This window comes from Danaus plexippus, chromosome 2 (genome assembly GCF_018135715.1).
Source record: "Danaus plexippus chromosome 2, MEX_DaPlex, whole genome shotgun sequence".
Classification (NCBI taxonomy): domain Eukaryota; kingdom Metazoa; phylum Arthropoda; class Insecta; order Lepidoptera; family Nymphalidae; genus Danaus; species Danaus plexippus.
In genome coordinates, this window is record NC_083537.1 from 124612 (window position 1) to 147787 (window position 23176).

Below are 23176 nucleotides of genomic sequence, written 5' to 3' on the forward strand. Positions count from 1 at the left end.
CAAGTTGAAGACTAGGATATAGTTTGTTGTGGAGGCGAAGTCCCGAATACTGAGTTCCAAAACCAAATTTTGAGCAATGTAGTGTGTAAGATTGGAACCTCTTGAAATATTGAATGCACTTACACCGTAGACTATTGTGCACTTCATGGTTTGTTTCTTGTGATTTGGTCAAACTAATTCACCTTTAATATGTCAAAGTAAAATTAAAGATTAAATTAATTGTATCATTAGTTTACAAATGTTGTATTTACTCTTTGAGTAATCTCTAGCGAACAGATTCTATCAAAAATTACGATCTGAGATGGGCGGGATTTTCATCTCAATTTGGTAAAAAATCATGCAATATTTGAATAAAATATTGGTTTTATACTCTTTCCCCAAGATTCTCAATTTTTATATTCACTGATAATTTCTAATAGTCTGAATGCTTACTTGAGGATCCTAACTAAATACAAGGGGTATTTAAAGTTGAGCGCACATGGTTATTACTAGATAATATTCCTGACTTAAGGTTCTTGTTCTATATTTTATTCCTTTAAAATATACCCTTGGGCCTGCGACTGCGGTCGCATGGTTTTAGGTATTGGTTTCAAGGCTAAAGGAACAAAGTTAGTAAAATATGGGTGTTATGTGTCTTTATACAAAATGTATCTTTTATGATCGATAAAATTAAAATGAAGTGAAGTCACAGTCAGAACTCAAGGCCCACACATTGCTGAAACAGCATCGAACATTCATACGTCGCCATCAACAGTCACTTATATTATATTAATAGGAAAATTCATACGACTCTATTCATTTTAGTAGTCTTCATCCTTTTTTATAAGTATGAAAAGAACCGAGCACAGAGTGGTCTGCTTAGAATCCGTGAGGAACTTTTAAATTATCTGTTCTGTAAGTAGCTCGGTCTCGGTCTCGGTCAGATGACACAGTCAAATTGACTGTTCTAACGTTCATCGATTTTACTGTTGAAGGTGGTTACCATAGATTGCTATGTTTCCTTCTTCAACTCTGCTGACCCCGCGCCGTACTAACGATGAACATATATTCACATTAGCCGCTTATTTAATTCGAAGATACAGGCAAAGTAAATGTGTTTGTTTAATTAAATAAATACCGAAACCCGCCAAATTATAAATTCATAGCCGAAAGTGCAGAATGTCAGTTGGAGCCATTTTCAAACAAACAAGGGAGCCAAGTTGGAGAGCTTTACCAACTTCATGGTTGAACGCGCGCGTTCTTCGACTGTATTATTAATTTTAATTAGTCTCCTCGTAATAAGGTCGCCCCGAAAGCTGCGACGATGAGACATCGCCTCTCGAATTGATTAACTGACTGCCGTCTCCGACTTTTGGAAATTATAACTAGATACTGGGCAATACACAAAGTTCAAAACTGTCCTGTCGTAAATTGTTGTTCAACGAAAGTTATAACAATTTGAAATATAATTTTCAACTCATTATAGTTTTGTTTCAAGTGTCCTTTTGGAATGTTTAATGGATATGTGACACTCGCAAGCTCACAACAAGTCTCGATGATGTTAATTGAGAGGGTTGTTTCGTTGTCGGCGGTGTCGGCGGTGTCGGCGCGGGCGGGGGAGAGCCGAGAGGAGCGCAGTATGTTCGAGGTATTCCAATTATCGTCAAATGTGCGATGTGAATGTGACGAACGTGGAACTAATTCGAATGTGGTCGCGTGGACTGCGGCGGCATCGGACAAGACTCGCGACGCGCTCCGGATACCACCGCTACCAGGGCTACTCACGGACATCAATGTCACTTAAAACGTTTGAATTAAATAAGAGACATTCTGATGTTTTGGACATAAATACGATACACTGATACGATATACATAATATGGACAAAGTTCAGTTAGACTAGTGACGACATCGTTGTGTGGTTAATAACTACTGATAACAAATATTTGGTACACAAAGAACTTGATTATAAAATTAGACACATTAAATCCTAATTTGATTATACCTTTATTGATAACTCCAGCATTACGAGGACAATAACGGTGTTTATAATAAACATTTTAACTTTTAAATAAAACAAGTTGTTTATAGACTTGGATTTCATGAATATTCTGTTCTTATTAAGATGAATCATGATTGTGTAACAGCAAGCCACCGGCTCTCATGTTTTGAACGGACATTGAATTAATTAATCAGCTTTAATTCATGGGACGAAGTGTTGGACAAATGGGCTGAGGGGTGCGAGTACCTAGACTTAAAACGTTATTAGATCGGTTACAATTAAATGCAAATACTTTATTTCTTCACGTTAGTTACACTATATATTCATCATATTGAGTATTTGTTATGGTCCTGTCACTCGCGGTGTACCGTGCGTTCGGTTTTTTAAATTTATTTTTAGAAATAAAATATTAAAATTGCAGCAGTGATTAGACCCTAAGACATTTTTTCTAACATAATATTTCTAACGCCATAAATAGTATCGGGCTCATAAATGTTATTACAGCTGCGTTTGATGTAAGTATGAGAAAATTAAAGTAGAACGAAATATATTGCTAACTAATCCTCTCTGGTCGAGACACAACAAGATCACAATACTGTGATCGCTTTAATTACTTTATTGTCTTTTATTAATTGTCCTCTTAAAAGCGGTAAAAGGTTTACAATGAAACTTTATAGTTTTACTATAAACCTTATACATGCAAACAATTTTAAAATAACAAAGTCGGAAATCTTCTTATGACTTAAAATAACCTTTTACAAATGAATATAAATTCTTTGTCTAAGTAGAAGTACAAATAAAATAATATATTTTAGTTCACGCATCTTGGTAATAACATATTTTGAAAAGAGGAAAATATTTCTCTTTTATAATTGTAGTAATATTATCGAAGTAGTTATTTAAAATAGATCTACATGAAATTTTATAACAAATAATAACCAGAATACAGTCTTTAAAGTAATTATTTTTATAAAATTATATTCGTTTCCAAATCATTAATGTATTATACAACAGGCGCTCTCCTGTTTTATTTTATTTAACACTAATATGTTAATACAAGCCTTACAAAACATATCTCACGTATATAATGTGTATTCTAATAACACGTCGTTATGGGCGGAGGCTGTAACGGTATCTTCAATAATTAATGAAACCCAGTCCGGTGCGTCCTCCGCATGTAAATTTTATATTTTCACGAGAATCTACGACGCCACGTCGGGTTTAAGCTTAAAAGATCGCTCATATTTTTTTATTAAATTCTATTGACATAACAGGATGAAAATTATATAATTAAATTGTAGAACTATTCATCACAGGCAGAGGTTAATTTTATTTGTATCAACAAACCAAATAGAAGCAAAGTTATTCATGAACTCAACGAGACAACGACCGATGCAAACGAAATAATTTGACATTTGGAACTAAAGTTTGCGTTCAGTGAACAAAAAATCACTTTAAGACTTGAGTTGCGTTTATTAAGTCATTACATGAAATGAATACGAAACGAACATCCCACGAGCTGAAGTACTAACGAACGTCTGTGAATCAGGAAACCTAGCAATCAGTTTATTTTAAATAAAAATACATTGCATTCAATGCTTTATTATCTTTTGAGGTAAACGAAACAACACGAAAAACTTTTATCTTTAAATAAAGTTACATTGTATAATTGAGTAAGTATACAGTGAAGTCGCATGTCATCAGTTCCAATAATTAGTACTACGTTTTTATTATCAAGTAGAATCTTTAAAGGACGCATCGCTACCGGTGTTCTGTGTAGGGAACGAAATATGTTTTAATGAATATTAGTACTGTAATATAATTTGCATCGCAAAATTGTTGCTTTTTTATGTTCAAATTATTTTGGCCATCTTTTTAAGAAGTAGCATATGTGAATATACATTTCTTCCTCGTCATACCAAATAGCTTCATATCTCTTTGAATACAGTGAAGGTGACGTTTATTAAATATATTTATTAAACCGTAAAACATATTCTCTTACGGCGGAGTATCAAATGCACCTGAAACAAAACATTTAGCCGGCAGCCGCAAACTCAAACTAGGTCAGTCCATAATAGCTAATACGAAGTTTTAATAGGCAAACGTATTGGAAGCCGCAGTGGCAGTGGTCCGCCGTACCTAGTAATTACTTTCTTATCGGAGCGGGAGCAGCTCTTTTCAGAGTAAACCTTACCGACTGCCATTTTGCGAGGCATCCGAGCACTTCAACGACAATTCGAGCAGGTTCTTGGTACAGAAAGTTGGGGAATAATGTAAAAAAGTCGTTCCGCTCACTTAGTTTAGAAAAACTTAATGTGAAAAAGTTGCAAGGGTTGCTTTCATACTAATCCCACCGATTGGTTTCAGCTTTGGAACAAAAACAATCGGTGTGTTTGCGTTGGAATTTCAAAGAGGATTTTCTTATCGCCTTGTGAAGTCATTGCGATTACTTTTTCGGTACATAGAAAGAACTATTTCAAAATCTAGAAAAGTAATCCAATATGATTCCGCGTCAGCTCTCTGTCCAAGATTTTCTCAAATTGTTATTTATAATTTCGGCTCATTTCAAATTACTTTTTCCAAAATTGTTTCAACAAATTTCAAAGTTTTCATCTAATTCCTAGCTGTAACTAGTATTGCTAAAAGGACAAATTATCCATGAAGTCCTCGAGTCTGTCAGTTAGTTTTCCGATGGACCCGCTTTGTTCGTCCATAAAGAAGAGTATGTCCGACAATAGTCTGGAGAGTCAGAACATTATTATAAAATATATTAAGGACAGGTCCAGAAAAAGTCAAAAATTAAATAAATATTAGTTATGCATTAGTTTCCGTTTTCCTTACGTGAATCGTCGTGACGTTTCATTTCTACTAAAATATGTTTGTCCTCTTTGACACGTCAACCAGACATAAGCCTTTCCGTTTCTTATTTATTCATTCCGTCTGTGTAATGTTCTCGTCTTAATTGGAAGTATTTTAAACACTTAATATAAAGTTTGCTATTAGTTACATATTTATTTTTAAAGTTATCCTCGACTATCGTCGCTCATAATGAATAAACTTTCGTTACGTATCTATACATATTACTACTTAATAGTTTTTGATCGTGCAAGCACATGAATGTTATCTATGTTGTGATGATAAAGTGGAGTTAATATGAATTTGATTCAAGTAATAAACATTTTCAAGAATTTTTAAAGAATATATTTAAATAAAATTATATTTTACTGATATGTTGAAAGGAAAGCCAGCTCGTTTCTTTCATCGGTTCCTTAACGTCTGTAGTTAAGTAACCGGCACTTTGGTAAAATGCGAAATAAAATAAGTAACGTGACTCAAATCCAAAAAATAGTTTTCCCTGTTTAGATTCCCTTTCTGTACCAATTTGAGTTCGACTCTCAGTACATGGATTTTCTCCTTTTTTAAATAATACCAATAATAGCAATAAAAACATTCCATCATCACTATTTAAAAATTTGTAATTGTAAATGATTTTATAATTAAAAATATTATATAGTTGTTGTCTTTAGGTTTTGTAATTAATTCGTATTCGTCGTTAACTCATCTCTCGCCTGAACCTCACCGCTTAGTGAACGGAACAAACTCCGTGCACGTTTATTGTTTCATTACTTTTTAATGGAATAAGTAAGATACTATTAAAGGTTATACTTTCTTTGCTCACAATTTTATCTGTTATTTTCATTTGGCACAAGGTGAAGATCCTTAGTTTGTAAAATTCTCTGTGAATTTGCAAAAACAGAATACGTTTTGGATCACTATTATTGTAACGTGTGTAATTTTTTTTGTTTTGAGCAATATTTATAGCTGAAATAATTATCCGTACTCTAGCCTTTTTTTATTTTTGGTGAAGCTGGAAAAATGCTTTTCGGATACTACTCAGCCCGGGGAGGGCAGCTGTGGTTATGTGGGTCTCGTAGGTATAAAGCGCCCAGTCTACCCACTAAAAACCAGCGTAATTCCTCCTCGCCACAAAGGTAGGGAAGGCTGCGGTAACGCTTTCGCCCAGCCCGCGGCCTCCCACTATGGCTGTCCAATCGCGAATCCAACGCAAGATGGATTTATAGATGCTTCCAGAGGCGTGTCAGCGTGGGACGGCACGCCATTCCACTCGAGGACCTCGTCGAATTGGCATGACAGACTCCTCGTGTCTACCACCCTGGGTTCTCCTTAAAGAGAAAGGCGGCGGTCGTGAGCGAGTCACCTACGGCCGACTTCCCTGCGGCGTTGTTGGCTCGACATTGGGTCGTTTTCCCTCAGCCGTTCCGCTGTCTCCTTTTGCGCCATGACGGTTTCGCAAATGGGGAGGACCACTTGCCATAACCTAGGACTATCGACCATAGATTTAACTACGGTCGATTATGATAAGTCGTCCCCTATTTTAACGACGAGGCTTGCTCGTTCGGGGGCCCAGGATGGACGTTCCTCGAGGGTGTGTTGCGCTGTATCTTCAGCGCAACCACACCCATGGCACACTGGAGTTGGCTACCTTCGAGCGACAAACCAAAGGTACCTTCCAAAGCATCCATGCCCGGAAAGGACCTGGGTCAGTCGGAAAGTAGGCGTCAAATGGTCGCCATTTAGCCACTCAAGTAGAATCGGATAAATCGCCTCAACTGTACGGATGCCTGTTGTCGGTTGAGCTAGCCTTGACATCCATTCCAACCTCATAGCACCACGGAACTTTTTTCTTTGCGCCTCTACCTCGTTTGGGGTTGGCATTTGTCCATGAGCTTTCACTTCCTCGCGCCACCGGTATAGTAACGCGAGGGACTTCGCCTCCAGATCCCATGGCAGTAATCCAGCCAACACGAAAGCCGCTTCCGCGGAGATGATCTTATAGCCCCGTACCATGCGGATAGCCAACACCCTTTGCGCAGCACGCAAATAGGCAATGCTCTGGTTTTTGAGCGAATTTGCCCACACCGGTGCCCCGTACAGGGCTGTAGACTGCATCACACCTAGATAGAGGCGCTGGCATGAAGATGTGGGCCCTCTTAGGTTCGGGAGTATACGCCCAAGTGCTGCGGCTGCACCCAACAATCTCGGCCCCAGGAGCTTGAAGTGGGTCTTGAAGGACCAGCTGGAGTCGAGGATCTGTACTCAAGCCTACAGTTCTTGAAGCACCTCTAAAAACCATAACTTAACATAAAATTCAGCTGTTTTATTTTCGCAAAGTTTGTTCCAAGGTGGTAATTTAGAAACACTGATTCCAGTTGAGGTAAATAAACTTTGATTCACGGACCACCCAGTACGACAAATAGTTATATATTAAATGAGCGATTTTATTTAATAATCAAGATTTATTGACAAACAGACTCGGATTACATATTTCCGATTTACTTATCCATGGTAGCATCCTGTCTGTAGAGATATTTAAAACTTTAATGCAACAATATAAGGATACATAAAAAGCTAATCGCTCGTCATTTCCTCGGAGGAGACGGATACGATACGACACGCACGTTAGCTTATCAATAACATGTTTAAAGTTATCTGACATTACTCAGGTGTTTCCTCGCCTCTACGAATATGGATGACATTCGTTTTAACCGCCTCTGTTTGTATTACATGTGTGGTCCAGAGATGTGCCGAAATTTAATTTGATTTTTAATAGTGGAAGGTTTAGGACATGGAAACGAGTTGAACTAATAAACTAAAAAGTAAGGTTTATTTTTTGTTATTAGGACGGAATAATATTCTAAATTGTAAATGTTAATTTAAAAAAAAACAAATTGTATTTGTAAAAGAGAATAGTGTGCTTCAATGTCGATGGTTATATTATGTCACTATCAATGATCCTATCCTAGTTTTATGTGCTGTGTATCTGTTGTATAGTTGCGTATAGTTGAATGTGTGTGTAAAACGCAAACACGAAAAACCTCGAAGCCGACGCGAATAAAGTTTTCCGTAACTACCTTGGCATTTATCTCAAGAATCTCTCGGAAATGGAAGGGAAACCCCAAGAAAATATAGTTTATTTATAGTAAAATAAGATAAAATTCTGCAACGTATAATGTACCAGTAATATATTTTCATGTATATAATTTTTTCTTGCATCGATACAAGACTATCAACATAATATATGAAACTAATATAAAGTTGTCAAACTGGTCACTAACATAGTGTGGTCTGTTAACTATGTATAAAATCAGTTAACAGAGGAGGATAACCGGTGGAGTTGAACCGTCGATAGCTCAGTATTGATGCGTATACTCCCTCTTCACGTACTAAAAACCACGTTTTTAAATGTAATAATAACACAAAAAATATGTAATAATAAGCAACTTATAATATCCTGACTGAAACCTATCATTAAACATCTGAAGTACAAGATATATATACTGAACTAATATTACTTTGTATATAGATGGAGCCTATAAAACTTAACACTTTTTTTCATTTTCACCATGTATTAGGAAATATTGTGTCCCATATCAAAAGTATAAAATAATGTTGAGCTGGTTTTTATTCCTTAAGTAGGTCGCAGGTCGCCGCTCGACTAATATTAGGTGCTTCACTCGATGTATACTAAGTAGTATTGCTTGTAAGCTTCTTCATGTTAAGCCTGGATGGCTACTGGAATTAGATGCTTTACCTTCAACTTTGGTAAAACTCAACGTTAACTATTCTAGCATGTTCAACTTCTATTACTCTGTGTAGTTTAATTACCGATTTAATGAGTCCGAGGTCATAAAACATTCTTTGAATGAAATTTGAACAGCATCCTGCAACTAAATCCGGAGCGATCATCCATTAAGATGATAATGAGTGTAAGTCGTGAGTCGTTCCGTCTCCGTACAGTATCATGTGCACTCCCTCATTAAGCACTAATATGGCCGCCACTAGTCGGTGTTTATTACGCGCCGCAAAATGCCGAAACACACCGAAACACCGCTTTGCACTACCGCCACCCGAGCTATTTACATACATTAGACGTAAATTGTAGGTGATGTAAGTTTAGCTCTACATGTGGAACTTCGAATTCTAATAGAAACTGTTCTCATTCGTGAAGTCAGGTTCTGTTCCGAGTGTCGTAAACTGTTACAATTTATAACTATGGTATTAAACTAACAAGTAGCAGTTCATTCTATTGTGCACAAAACCTGTGATCCTGCTTTGAATATAATTCTAATGCCATCCATCATCATCCACACCCTGGTCTGTCGCAGACAAAGATATTGAAGATAAGGATATTATCAATATTAACATTGGAGCTAGGCTTTAAGTGAATCAGCTTGTCAGTGTCCGTTAATATGGTTTTCGTCATCGTGAAAGTATGAGGAACCCTCTAGTATCCCAATTATCAGTCAGTTGGAAAAAATACAATGCGCATAGATAAGGCCTTGGTGATTAGTTATACTTCACTATTCCTTGATATATAATCGAGTGTGCTTCTATCTAAAACATAACTGAGACTGTCAAATGTGCCTTTAAGTTCTTGATCCTTATTAAAGTCAGCAACATTCGCAGCTAAGCAGGTGAAAGTGCGGTATGCTTATCTTCCTGGCTAATAAAGTATCCTTGGTCAAAAATTATTGTGCATTCGTGCTATATTTACTACACGCTGTAATAATCAAATAGTTTTATCGGAATTTACAGGTAAATAGTTTAAAGTGATGTGATAAATAAGTGATCAATAAACTTCACTCCAAGCCACAGTCACCGGCCACAGCTAGAATACAATGTACGATTTTGCGGGTAACTAAATATTAAAAGCGTTGTTTATCTTTGATGTAACAGATATTTCCATATATTTACTACTTGCGATATCAATTACTGTAAAGGCAATATACAACCTGGAAGAGGTAACTCGTGTAGTGGTTTACAACTCGCGACTCGGTCTCGTATTTGCATAAATATATTGCGTGGGAGCGGCGTTACTGGCATTTTACCATCTATATTTATTTAAGAATACATTTCTAAGGGGTAATCTTTTCTGCTGCGAGGATAGTACTCAGTGCATTTCAGACACCTTGTACTAAATATACAAATATATGTAGATTTTTATAAATGAAATTCCACTAAACCACGATTTTTCAGGCTTGAATTTATAGAATCGGAAATATTACGAGCCATGGTTTGATTATGTGTTCAATATAGATTCAATTAATGAGACTGTAATGGAAAAATATGTTGAAAAGACTGAAGTGTCAATAAGTAGTGATATGATAGGGATGATATGACGGTAGCGCCCACGGGGCGGCTAAACGACCAAACTAGATGGAAGGGCCGGTGCTAAAAACCTTTTCCTAAGTTGCCTTCTCAGGCGAGAAATTAAAGGTTCGTCGAAGGTTCCCAGGGGATTTCGTCATGTGACGTGTGATGGAGCGTTTTTTCTACATTTATTTTATATAAAGTTATTGGCAACTCATGTGTCTTGATTATATCGTAATTCAAAAACTCACTTTATTCCTTAAAGTTCAGGAAAAGTTGACGACATTCAATCCGCACCGATTTTACATAGAACTAGACTGATCTGTAGGCTAGAATTAAAATAAAGGGAATATGACTTCCAATAGCTCTTACTATATAAGCTTGCTGTAATCATAAATATTATAAAAGCTCCATGCATGAATTTATTCTTAAGAACAGCCAGTGTTCCGTTTTAATATCAGCATGACCACATATTAAAGCTTTTCGTCACATAAGTACACATGTGGAATATATCACACTTTTAAATATATTCAATTTGACAAAGTTTTTATTTCGTTTCATAACTTATCTGAAGAGTCATAAAAACTACCTGTTAAGTTAAGATAAGGTCAGTGTGTTGTGCCACTGAACCTTAGATAGAAAGAGCTTTTGGTTAATCACAATCCAGTGGCTTTTAATTAAACTAGGATCACTTAAGACGGAGCCAAGGAGAAGTAGAGCTTCCGAATTCTTTACTTATCCTTGTAGGTGATGAGGTTTGATCTTAAGATTAGGTTCTTTGTATAATATGATTTAGGTTAAGTGCTTATTACAATCATCTGTGTTACTTACTATATCTCTATTTGAACTCATATCAGGAATAAAATCCAGCTATAGTATAGACAGAAAATGTATATTGCTTTAAAAAATCGTAGACCGTTTAAGTAATTGGCGCTCTTTAACGCTACAAGGTGACACCAATTGAATAATCAAAAAGACAAATGTAAGAGTCGTTTATCGAGGTCTCGAGGCGGTACAAAATCCTTTATTGCGGTCGCTATTATAATGCGCGCTCGAGGCCGACGTCAAATCATCCAAATGTTTCAGCCACTTTTCCTCGTTACTATATTTCGGATCTAATATTTTGACTAATAATTCTCGGGTAAGCCTGGGTGGACACGAGGTTTTAAATTTTGTTAACGACAAATATCCTAGAGTTTTTGTATTAATATTATAATAGAAAAATTATTTGACGATTTTAGACGAGGAATTTAAGAGTACATAAAAGCTTTGAATCTCCAAATTGTACAGATGATACATTGATCAGTGAATTATTAGTTTTTAATGTATACATTTTTAAAACCGCATTTGACAGATATATACAAATATTAAATTTTCCAAGTTGTGTACACGCGGGTTAAGTCTACCGGCAGCACTTCCCGGGCCTCTCCCGCGGGACCCCGTCTTAGCAGACAAATTGAGTTTCACTTGGTGATCCCGGCAAAAGAGTTGTTGGATTCATTCTATGAGTATATTGCATTTGTCTTTTGTAAAGTATAAAAATATATACAGCTTTGAAACTGAAAAATATAAAAAAAAGAACACTTATAATATTTATTGTGATAATTGCCATGATAAGAGCCAAAATGCGACGATAGGAAAGTTAAACACAATTCCAATGCTTTCAGAACGAACAACTTTTTGTCACTAAAGTTTGCTGACGGACATTTCACATAATGATATTATCAAGTGATTAAGTTCTTGCAAAACTATTTACAAGGTAATCTGAACAGCTTACGTCCCATTGTTCTTGATACACTGTTGTGTTTAGATTTAATTTTTTCAACTAATTTTTCAATTTTTTTGATATGGGTACTTTTTTATATATAAATATAAGTAAATAGTGTTCTTATCATTTCTAAGATCACTAACCGGTTCTCTTCTCCGGGTCGGGGAACAGAAGATCATCAAGCCGCGCTGGCGCCGAGCGGCCCTTGCTGTTGACGGCTACAGCCACCAGCCTGAATCGCACGTCCCACTCCAGCCCTCGCACCGTCCAAACAGGTTCCTCGGCTGTGAGGTTCACTCTGACGAAAGTATATCAGGGTAAGTGTAAGAAGAAGTGAGAAGTAGCTCTTGTAAGATATACATATGCTACACATGCCATCGTCGGTTAGTTTTAAAATAATTATCTCATTAAGAGCAATTATCAGGTACTTGTCCCTATGTTGACTGCATTAATTATAATATTTACGCATTCGTCCATGATCGAAATTTTCTCAACCAAAAATAAGTCCGTAGATGTTTACTCTTAAACTAAACATAAATTCAAAACAGATGAGAAAAAGATTTTTATTCTGCTATTATTTATATTCCCAACAGAAAGGTTTAGGATACTAATGGAGTGGATGACACGAAAACAGTTTGGCAAATCGAAGACTCGTTTGAAAACATTCAACGAACGTGGTCGAGGACGTTACTCCCATGAGGTAGCCCGTCTCATGCTGGGCAGCGGTGGAATATGGTGCGGCCAAAACATACTGTGGCTATCACTGTCATTTTTTTTCATATGAACGTGTGGTTTAAAAGAAAAACTAATAATGAACACAAGACTTAATTAATCATTAATAGAACATTATTATGGCACTTACGTGCGGAAGTTACAAAAAGGATATAAATCTTAATGTCGGAATTGGTAATTGAAAAATTGTTTTCTCCCGTACATAATTTCCTTAAAGGTATTAAGGAAATACAAAATATGGAATGAAATTTTATCCGCCACAGCAGATCAAAACCGTCCACCTTCTACGGTGTCGTCTTCTAGTCGCTTTGCACTTTTCTATCTGAACTCAGCCACATGGCAGAGTAAAGTTTTAACGATCCTTGGAAATTATTATTATGACATGTAATTAGAAATATTCTCCAAAGATATGTGAGTCTGTAAAGAGCTTATATTTCTTAGGACAGTAGTTTATATTATTTCTACAATAAAGACAACATTACTTATAATAACGGTATTGCTATTACCCAAAGGTGTAATTTATATATTGGTGTTACCAAAATTGCTCCAAAAAAGGTTGGTAGTGTGTATTGACGAGATTAATTTCCTGAAGAATTTGATTACATTTGAAACGTTTTTATTCAATGTCAAATAAATGAATATTATATGTTTTCTAAGGGAAGTATCTTTTTTATAATTTTATTGCAATATAAACAAATGGAAGGTTAACTGTATTATTTGGAAGTAAAGCGTGGGAGTAAAATGGCTATTATTTAAACATAATATTAAAAGGTCGTTAGAATTATTTTCCGATATCTTTGATCAATTTATATTTGATAATATTCTGTGAAGCTTGTACTGGAAACTTATCTCTCAAAATAAACAATATCTGTAAGAGGCTTAAAGTAAGCTTTATAATAATGATGAAATATCAATAATTATTAAAGATGCTCTCAAATTGTCTACCTAACGATAACGATGTTTTATAAATAGATTGAAGATTAAATTCTAAGTAGGTTGTATGGGACCGCGACATATATGAAGGAAAGTTAAAATTGCGTCAACCTACATTAAAGCTCGTCCTCTGAGCGTGGTAGCGGGGTTTTTTTAAGATTGAATTTATAAGATTCCGACATTAAAAGGTTTGATATTTTAGCATATTGTTTAGTCTAACTTTACTACGTCTTTCCGGATATGATTTAATTTCCTTATGTACCAGTACATGTACTAAACCAAAATGTGTTCTGGCACTCACTTAGGTATACCATGTTTTAACTTTATATACATAAGTAGACAAACAGAAAAGACAAAAACTATCCTTCGTGAAGTAGTATTTCTCGTATACCTAAGGTGTTGTTGACTTCTTATATTTTATCATTTCTATAATATGAGTAATGAATAATACACAATATAAAGTAATCGAAACAGAAGAAATGCAAGTTGTGATGTGTTGGTGACCGACACTCTCTCACTCTCTCTATATTATAAAGCACGCAGATTATTCATTTGTCGTGATTAATTAAGGTTTATTTCTCGTCGTTAATAATAACTGGTTAACAGAAGATAGGAAAACTATGTAATACTTAAATAATAACAATAATGTTTGCTTGGTCCGTGACGTCACAAGGTGTATTACATCACTTGACCAGTACTGGGGAATCATTTGTAACAAAAGTTAAATGTACCAAAGAACGGGACCTAATCCAGAATGAAAGGAAACTTCCTTTTATAACAGTGGCCGTAAGCGGATTAAAATGTAAAGCCAGATAACCAGTCTCAGGTTAACAGAGAATTTGTGGGAGTATTTTTATAGGATGAACGTCAGTCAGGTGGACAGCCTCTTGTTAGGTCGATAATTGTATATAGTGCTCCTAAATATAGATGTATATCGTTTAAGTATTATAGATAATCTATATAAATAAAACGATAAAGGTCCGCAGTCGGCCCTCCACCCGTGCTCCGCCCGTGCTCGCCCCGGGCAAAAAATAATTAATATATTTCAATAAAACTGTATAAGTCTTATTACTTAGACAGTTGAGCCTGATCTTAAATTATTGTGATATTTTCATTTTATATAAAGTTTTAATAAGCATCAGTTTTCAAAAGCACTACTTGATATAGGAATATATATTTTCTTACCAGTATGAAGATATTGTAAATATATCTTTTAAAATTTGACTTAGGTAAAAAACATTAGTATATTAGTTAGTGACAAAGATGTATCTATATGAAAATGTTTGTGTAAGCGATGTCCGTTTATCAAATTCCATAATTGCTCCGGATATGTGCTCGTTAAACTCGGCGGTACAGCGTTCATTATGAATTAACTACAGCAACCTTCGCGATGCGAACGTCCCTTCCCGTACAAGTGTTATGAACATGGAATTATATAGTACCTAATGCGTTCCCCATGTGTTCGCACTAATATGACACTCTTGCTTTAATTTTGAATTTAACTCTAATTAAAACGACACCTTTATATTGGCTCATTACGAAAGGCTGCCCTTGAAGAGACCAAGATAGTAATTGCCATTCTAAAGCAATCCCTAACATGAATGTCACGAGATCAAGCACTTTAGTAAGCGTGGTAAGTCTGGGCACGCGAAGCGACGCCGCCTGCGTGAGCAGATTGCCTCTGCAATATTAAAAACAATTTCGCCCTTCCGAAACCGTCCCCTCCCTCTCCCCCTCCCTCAGGCCCCCACCATGTAACATTTAACGTGCTCCACAACATCACCTTTTAACAAAATGTTATTGTATAAATGGAAAGTTTCTCTTTATGAATTTGATTAAATGCTAACGAAGAGGATTTCAGCAAATTGTCCCAGAAAACTAATGTTTTTTAAATAAAGGGAAACAACGTTCTCGTCCCAATTCTATACACAGAACATAATAGATTATACTATCGAATTGTCAATTTATAAATTAATTATCTGAGAAATAAGAGTACATCTAGAAGTGTAACACATGATAAAGATTAGTTAACTGTAGTTGTATTTCCTTACCTGGGCTTATCTTCGTTCCCGGAGTACACCTCAAGTAAAAAGTGCTGCGGTAGTCCTCCGTCAAAACCCGAAACACAAGACACCTCAGCTGAATCGGCCGTCTGGTTCCATAAGGTGCAGTTACGAGGTGCGTGTGGCTTCCCTTTTGATAACAGAAATTATTGTTTATGAGATTTTAAGAAAATAATAGTAATAGAAGTCGAAGTTATCCAACTTAATAATTACTGTTATCTATATACTTTGTCCTTGTTAGAGATAATACAGATATAAGTAAAAAAAGTTTTCGGAAATATTTTATTTTGATTTTAATTAACTTATTTTTATTATGTATTCTAACATTCTCACTCATCAATAGAAAAGTAAATTTTAAAGCTACTCTGAATCGATCTAGCGTAAACATAGTGTGACCATCTTCTGACCTGTTATCAGCAAAACACTCAGTGCTATTCTAAAATTAAACTTAAAAACATCAACGGTCTACAAAATCTTACCAGCGGCGACCATTTGAAATATACAGGGAGCCACCTGGACTCCCACTTCATTGGATGCAGCGCAAGAGAGCGTGCCGTAGTCTAAATCCGCTACTGGTGTATATCTATACCAAAAACATTTTCACGTTAAGCGCTGATGTATATATTTATAGCTGTTTTGAATCAGTAGGAACTATGATATCTGATCTTACCTGCATAGTTAATAAAGTTTTACCCTAAAATTTTCAACAGTCCTTTTGTAAAAATTACCCCTTTTTTATGTTGGAGGACATTTTAATCCAGATTGTGTAATTGACAAGCTTGAAATTCAATTCCGAATCACTGAATAACAAACATTCACGCTGATTAAACTTTTCATTTCGACAAACTTGTTCAATTGCAAAGGATTTGCATGAGTAGGCTTTTCATGAAATTCGATTTCTATTCGACTTTTTGTAGATAACGCAGAAACGTCTTATTTGAGTTTAATTTTTTGCTCGGGTCTAACAGAATTAAAGTTGATTCTTAATTAAAGGGATCTTACCCAACAACTTCTAAAATCTATTTTTATACGTCAAAAGCAATCAAACGAGCAGTTATCCACTAATGAGAATTATCCGTCATCATGGACCTAATATAAAAGGTTTTTTTTATTAGGGATATTCGTAATCAATTCGTAACGTACTTTAAACTAGAAGCACTGCCGTTGGAGGTGTATCTGTCGGCGGCCACATCCAGAGTCTCGCCGGAGTTGTTGAACTTCCACTTAAAAACTGCTGCAGGGGGGTCCGCGTCCACCTCGCACACGATGACCACGGACTCGCCTCGCGCCGCGCCGACCACTGACACACCGCCGCTGCGACACGAGGGCGCATCTGGGCATTGGTATTGAAATCAAGAAAAGACAGTTTACCGAAAAATTATTGAAATAAAACAACTCATTGAAAATGTTGCAAAATCTCTGTAGAAACGACTGTGTTGAAGTACAAAGATTTTACTTTCAGATAAGAAAGCCGAGTCACGACTTACGTGTCAATAGTCGTTCCATCGGTTTGGGAAAATGAGGAAGCATTATCGTATTCGAATCTAGCAATTTAACTATCTCTATAATGGCCATCGCTTCCGTAGATTGAAACGAGTCTCCGATTGAGGTGAGGCCGGCGGGTGAGGTCGAAGATAGTGAAACTATCAAGTAAATTGGAAGCAAAACTTGATTGTAATGCACAGTCATAATATTCTATGTAAGCTATTGTATTTACTGAATGTTTCACCTTACGGACTGATTTAGTTTAGAGGTGTAATACTGTTTTCATGTAAAAATAAAACGGTGAAGCTTAATACACGCAAACGATTCGAAGTAAAAACTGCAATTGAATTTGTTTTAAAGTTCGAGAACAAATTATTTAACAAATTACTGTTTGTTTACATTCATCAAGATTACGCTTATTTTTTCGATGCCTAATTTCGTTACAATAACGTTGATTTCTTTTAGGAACCTTTAATAAATTGTGGACGATTAAGCTGAAGTTCAGAGAGCTCGATCGAGACGGATGTTATACCGTCAAGGTCGGCTTTTTACAGTAGAGGGTCCAAATTAACGCTATTCGTTACTTTGTTTCCTCTCAGGAATACTAAGTCATTGAAGTAGATACATATATACCACGATACATGTTACACAAATTCATTTATCACGTAAAGATTACATAACATCTATATTTTACTAAGAACAACTTCTTGACCTTGCTCATAGTGTCAATGACGTGGCAGTGTCGGAATAGTTACAAGTTAGGAATTAGGCCAAGGGGCAATTATGTCGGCGCGGTTGTCCCGATTAATAATAGAGCGGCCGGGCGGGCCGCGGCGGACCGTGCAGGGCGGGCATGTGCGTTTTACAATGAACCTTCATAATTTGTTTTCAATAAACAAATTCATACCTCATGCAGTACAATCAATTTGAGGGCTTATCATGAGAACACTTTCTCAAAGATAACACAAGAAGAAATATAGCATTAATAAATTGAATCTCTATGAACCAACAAATAATATTAAACGTATTATCCTCCCTCTTACTGTAATCAAACATTATGAACGCGGCATATTTCTCTGGAGTTCCTATTTCCCGTTCGTACAGCGACTAGTAAAATAGATCGCTGTTATTACGACGAAGGACGAACGCAGCGAGGTGAAGCCCACCTGCGCCTTCTTCGGACAAGAAAGCTTCAGAATTTATGCCCCTTATTTATACTTCAGCAGCGCCGAGCTTAATCACCTCCTCCCAATCCACCGCTCTAATTGACTATTGTTTAGAATTCCTTTGCTGAGAATATGCTATGGGAAAAAATTTAAATTAACTAGTATTAACGCTCAGCTGCTTATTGTCAGGGAGGAGACTAGATTAACGATAATGACGCCATCTTGAGGCTCGCGCGGGTCGCCGCGTTCTGTTTTTCGACAGAAATTACTTACTAATTAATCCATCAGACGCTTCCGTGACATTATAATGAGATACGCAAATGATACGCTTCGTATTCATCGCTCCGATCTCATTCTATACAATCATGTATACGAACGATATGATGCTGCATATATTATTTTTAATTCAATTTGTTATTTCTACATTACCTACGTACTTATATCTTCTAAAACGTTTAAATAAAATGTCCTGATGTAGCCGAGTTAATATGAATTCCAAAGACAACCGAAAATATTTCAAAATTTTATTATCTCTATATCGTAAAGGAGATATAAACAATTATATTGAAATATTTTTAGGGATGATTTCAAACATAAAAGAATTTGATCAAAAATAATAAATTACGTATTAGACTACCCAGAATTATATTATATTCAGAGTTTATTAAAATTATTCTATTAAAATCAGGTTAATTACATAAAAACTTCGATATTAACATCCATAAATAGATTTCTATTAATTATACAAAATATAAGAAGTAATATTTATGAACATTGAATGAGAGAAAACAACATTTGGAATATATGTATTAATATTAAATACACTATTATTAACATAGTTTTCATTACATTTGACTCGGAAGTGCAGTTCGTTAGAGACAGTCTCTCCCTCGGCGTTGAGTGCGGAACAAGCGTACCGTCCGCTGCTGTGCCTCGTTACTTTCTGCAGCACGAGGCTCTGGTTGCTGTGGAAGACGCGAGCGGTGGCGTTGTGTGCCAGCTGCCTATCCTGAGAACGATATAAGATTATTAATGTATAGTACAGTTTATTTAAAGGACATAATTTCAATTAACACCTATAACAACATTAATTCGTTTTTGGACTGTACTCTTTTCAAATTTGGTTACGAAAGGAGAGGAGCTTGGACGGTGAAGGTGAGCGTATAACGCGCTTTAGATGGGGGCTTCTTAAACCTAACCTGGGTCGCAAGTCCCAGGCACTGTTGAAGCTCCTCTCCCTGTAATGCGATGGACTCGGCATCAGCACGGTGAATGGTTTGAATGCTAAGAAGTATCGCCTCAAATAGAAAATATAAAATGAAAAATTTTGACACGAGGAGCATATGAACCTGCCACCTTCGGAATACCTACCATAGAATAAAAACAATAACAAACAATAATAGCGTTGTTTAGCTGTTAAAATGTTTCTGCTGTTATACCACCAACACCTGCTTAGAATAAAACCTTCCCCATAAACAGAAGAGCTCCTTTAAAAAACGAGTACTGAATAAAGTTGCAAACGTCCTTGTGAAGGGAGATATTTAGGCGAATATGATTATTTTCACAAAAGGGCTTGCCATTACGGGCGTCGTTGTACAAAAGCGTCAGTGGCGCGGACAAAGCGGCCCCTGCTCTTGCTCCAAAGGACTGATTATTTCTTGTTGCTAACAAAAGGATTTCTAATTATTTGAGTAGATAAGTGAGCTGAAGATTTAGACGAGTTCACTGCAGGTAATAGTCCGCCAGGGAGTTCACGGAGCGAAAGGTTTCAGGGGTCTTTAAAATATTTTCAAGTGTTACGTTCCGTGAAATATGGTGTTATTTTCACCTTCGGCCTTGTATCTAACACAATGAACAAAAGGTCTTTCATGTCTTCGTAATGCTATCTTTTTATCTATTTTTTGTTCATCTCCTTCATTAGATGGACCATTATTGTAAGAAACATTATTAATTAATAAGTTTAGCATTATATTTATTTTTAAACTAGAAGTTAAAGATCTTTTATTTTGCAGTCTCTAATATGGTAAATACGTTACAAATGCACGTCGGTAAAATTTTATATCAAATAATAAAGTCGGAGAAGGAGCACAATACAATTCGAACACAAAATTTGTTTTGTTGAAACTAAGTGCACATTTAAAAAGGGGTTGAAATATTAAAAAAAATCAGATGTGAATTAAAATATTCTTCCTTTCGAACCTTTGATTTTCCAGAAACAAATAATTAATTTAAATTCCCTGATAGGATGCGGACAATATCAATATACATAGTTATAATCAGTTGTTATGTCTAAATGTTAACGAAATAAAACTCGTCTCACACGGGAACGATGCCGAAGAATGGTATAATTTACAGTATCAAGAATGTACTCGTATACACATAGATCTGGATAGGTGTGTATATATTTCATATAAACACTTTATATTTTCTTGAGGCAATTTATTATTGAATCCGTTTGACAAGATACAGGTCAAAATTTCTCTACATATAATTCTCTAAATTCCTCTAACTCTCTATTTTAGTTAAATTTAGTGAAGTTGCTAATTTTATTATAATAAATGATACGGGCAATGATAGCGTTGTAAAGTCACTAAGGTTTTCATTGTTAATATATTGCTTCAAACTGTTGTTTTAGCTTCATACTTGAAAGCGTTTTAAATATTTAACAAGCCAGCGAGCCGTGTCAGTATAGCGTGGGCGAGTCGGCAATAAATCATATCTTGCCATCCGCTGGCGTCCACCATCCGCGAATATTCCAGACACCATCCAAGAGTAACGAACGTTCAATTAGAAGCTTATGTAATATACTACTATTTGTAATCGTGGAAGTCACTTGTCGGACAAAATTTGTCTTATTTTTTTATAGACGAATTATGTAAAGTTATAAAGTATCGAAGGACAAGTACCGTCTATAATAAGAACACGACAATGACATAGAATTTTTTCAACATTTGATTTTTTTTCTTTTACTTAGAAATTTTAAGTAATCGTATTTACTAAGTTTTATATTTTTATATTTAAAATCAATCAAATCACGTAACTAAATTTAGTTTGCTGCCTTGGCAAGGAAATTTTGCTACAAGTTCTTGTATTATATAACTTATTTAGGTATTGAAGTTATAAGGGGACAATATCTACTTATAAAGTAAAAATTTCGTTTTCGTCTTTTTCAAAGCATATAAATATAAAAAAAAATTAAAAGGTTTTTTGCCTTTAATTTACTATCGATTGAAAAAGTATTCATTGTGAATACGAGTGTCAAGGTACCTATTGTCAACTAAAGCATCAGGGAGCTGAAGGCAATAAATAATTAGTACGCACAAACGGACTGCCCGCGTTAACAAGTTTCAATTTAGTATTTGGGTTAACTAAAATGTGGAAAATGGTGCAAAATTATTTTAGATATATTAATAAAACCATATAGTTTACAGTATTGAATGTGTATTATATAATTTTATGTAAGTTAGGACTATTCATGTATATATTATTATCTATTAAAATTCATTAATTTGTTTGTTTAGTACAATGAAGCAGACCAACATCGATGAAAGAAAAGGGAATAATTCAATCGGATTGTCCAACATGGGACGATCACAATCAATGGTCCGACCGCCGCAATAGCTACTATTAAAGACTAAGTACGTACCTTTCGTGGAATTAGTTATTAAACACAATTACTCTATTATTAATTTACAATAATAATGATATTGTTAATTATATGCAGATTCATTAATACCATTCTAAAATTTATTTAAATATAGGTATATTTTCATAATTTACAAACAAGATTAAAAAAAGTGCCACGAAATAAAAAAGAGTGCTGAAAATACTGCTGCGACGGAGTTGGCTTAGAAAAAGCGTTCTTTAATTACAAGGATGGACATAATTGCATTCTCTGATAAAGAAAATGTGATGACACATTACATTTGTCATCAAGTATATGAGTGTCTTAATAGAAGAGCGAGCTCGCTTGTTATTTGTATTATGTGAGTGAGGAATTTTACGAGAAAATGAAGCGGAACTTTTATTGTAGATAACAACATCTGATTCTTTAAGCATTCTAGTTTCTGATCGTTTTAGCGTTTTCCGAAGAATAGATTTCAATTATTTAACGTACCGTAAAAGCTAAGACGTGTTTGAGATTTATAATTTAATTAAAATTCACAATCCTTTAATACATGTTGGATAACGTCCCCTAAAAAATATGATCTAATAAAATTTTCAGCAAGAGTTATTCCAATTTTTGAAAAACATTATTTGTATTACGTATGATAACGCGGGGCATTTTTCAAAGAGTAGGAAATGTAATTAGGTCTGTCATGGCGACTGGGACGGTGGAAGAGACACACTGTTTTAATCACTGAAACTTGTTATGAGAATCCGGATGTAACTGGAAATAAGCGAAATGAAAAACAGCAACCTGAACCTTTCACTCAGATATTTGGTTTGTAAGCAGACGAAAGCTGGCTAGAGACGTACGACTGACGACTGACGACTGACGACTGGCGACTGGCTATACTTAATTTTATCATCCTGGAAATAAATTTATGAGATGCTTAGTTGTTTGCACCTACTTTATGATATTATTGGATGCCTTAAATGAAAATTTAATATTAAATTCCACTAAAATCTATGCTAATATCTTTGTATAAAAATTTATGTTTTATTTTACATGAGTCTAAAAACCGGTTGTAATTAATTAAGACTGAGCTATTAAATATCCAACTTGCTTTCTATTACTAAAAGCGGATCGAATGAAGGTTCACTGAATAACATAAAATATTCTAAGGATTCAATTCGTCGTATTAATTAACAACTTTAACATATAATTTATTTCCAATCAGGGACTGCAATGCCGGTTTAAATTTCAAAAGGGAG

General features: G+C 35.3%; 1 protein-coding gene across 2 annotated transcripts in view; it reads right to left on the reverse strand.

The window, feature by feature from the left end:
* LOC116765342 (nephrin) overlaps positions 1 to 23176 on the reverse strand; it is a 205221-nt gene that overhangs the window by 15827 nt on the left and 166218 nt on the right. The window contains exons 10-15 of one of the 2 annotated variants that reach the window (XM_032654797.2): positions 19148 to 19307; positions 16791 to 16980; positions 16127 to 16230; positions 15636 to 15777; positions 12063 to 12217; positions 11025 to 11710 (exon numbers count right to left, since the gene is read on the reverse strand). In XM_032654797.2, coding sequence (XP_032510688.2) covers positions 11649 to 11710; positions 12063 to 12217; positions 15636 to 15777; positions 16127 to 16230; positions 16791 to 16980; positions 19148 to 19307 — 813 coding nt within the window. In that variant the 3' untranslated portion in view covers positions 11025 to 11648. Of the gene's footprint in view, positions 1 to 11024; positions 11711 to 12062; positions 12218 to 15635; positions 15778 to 16126; positions 16231 to 16790; positions 16981 to 19147; positions 19308 to 23176 lie in introns of those variants that run through there. The other variant, XM_032654796.2, reaches the window with a different exon arrangement.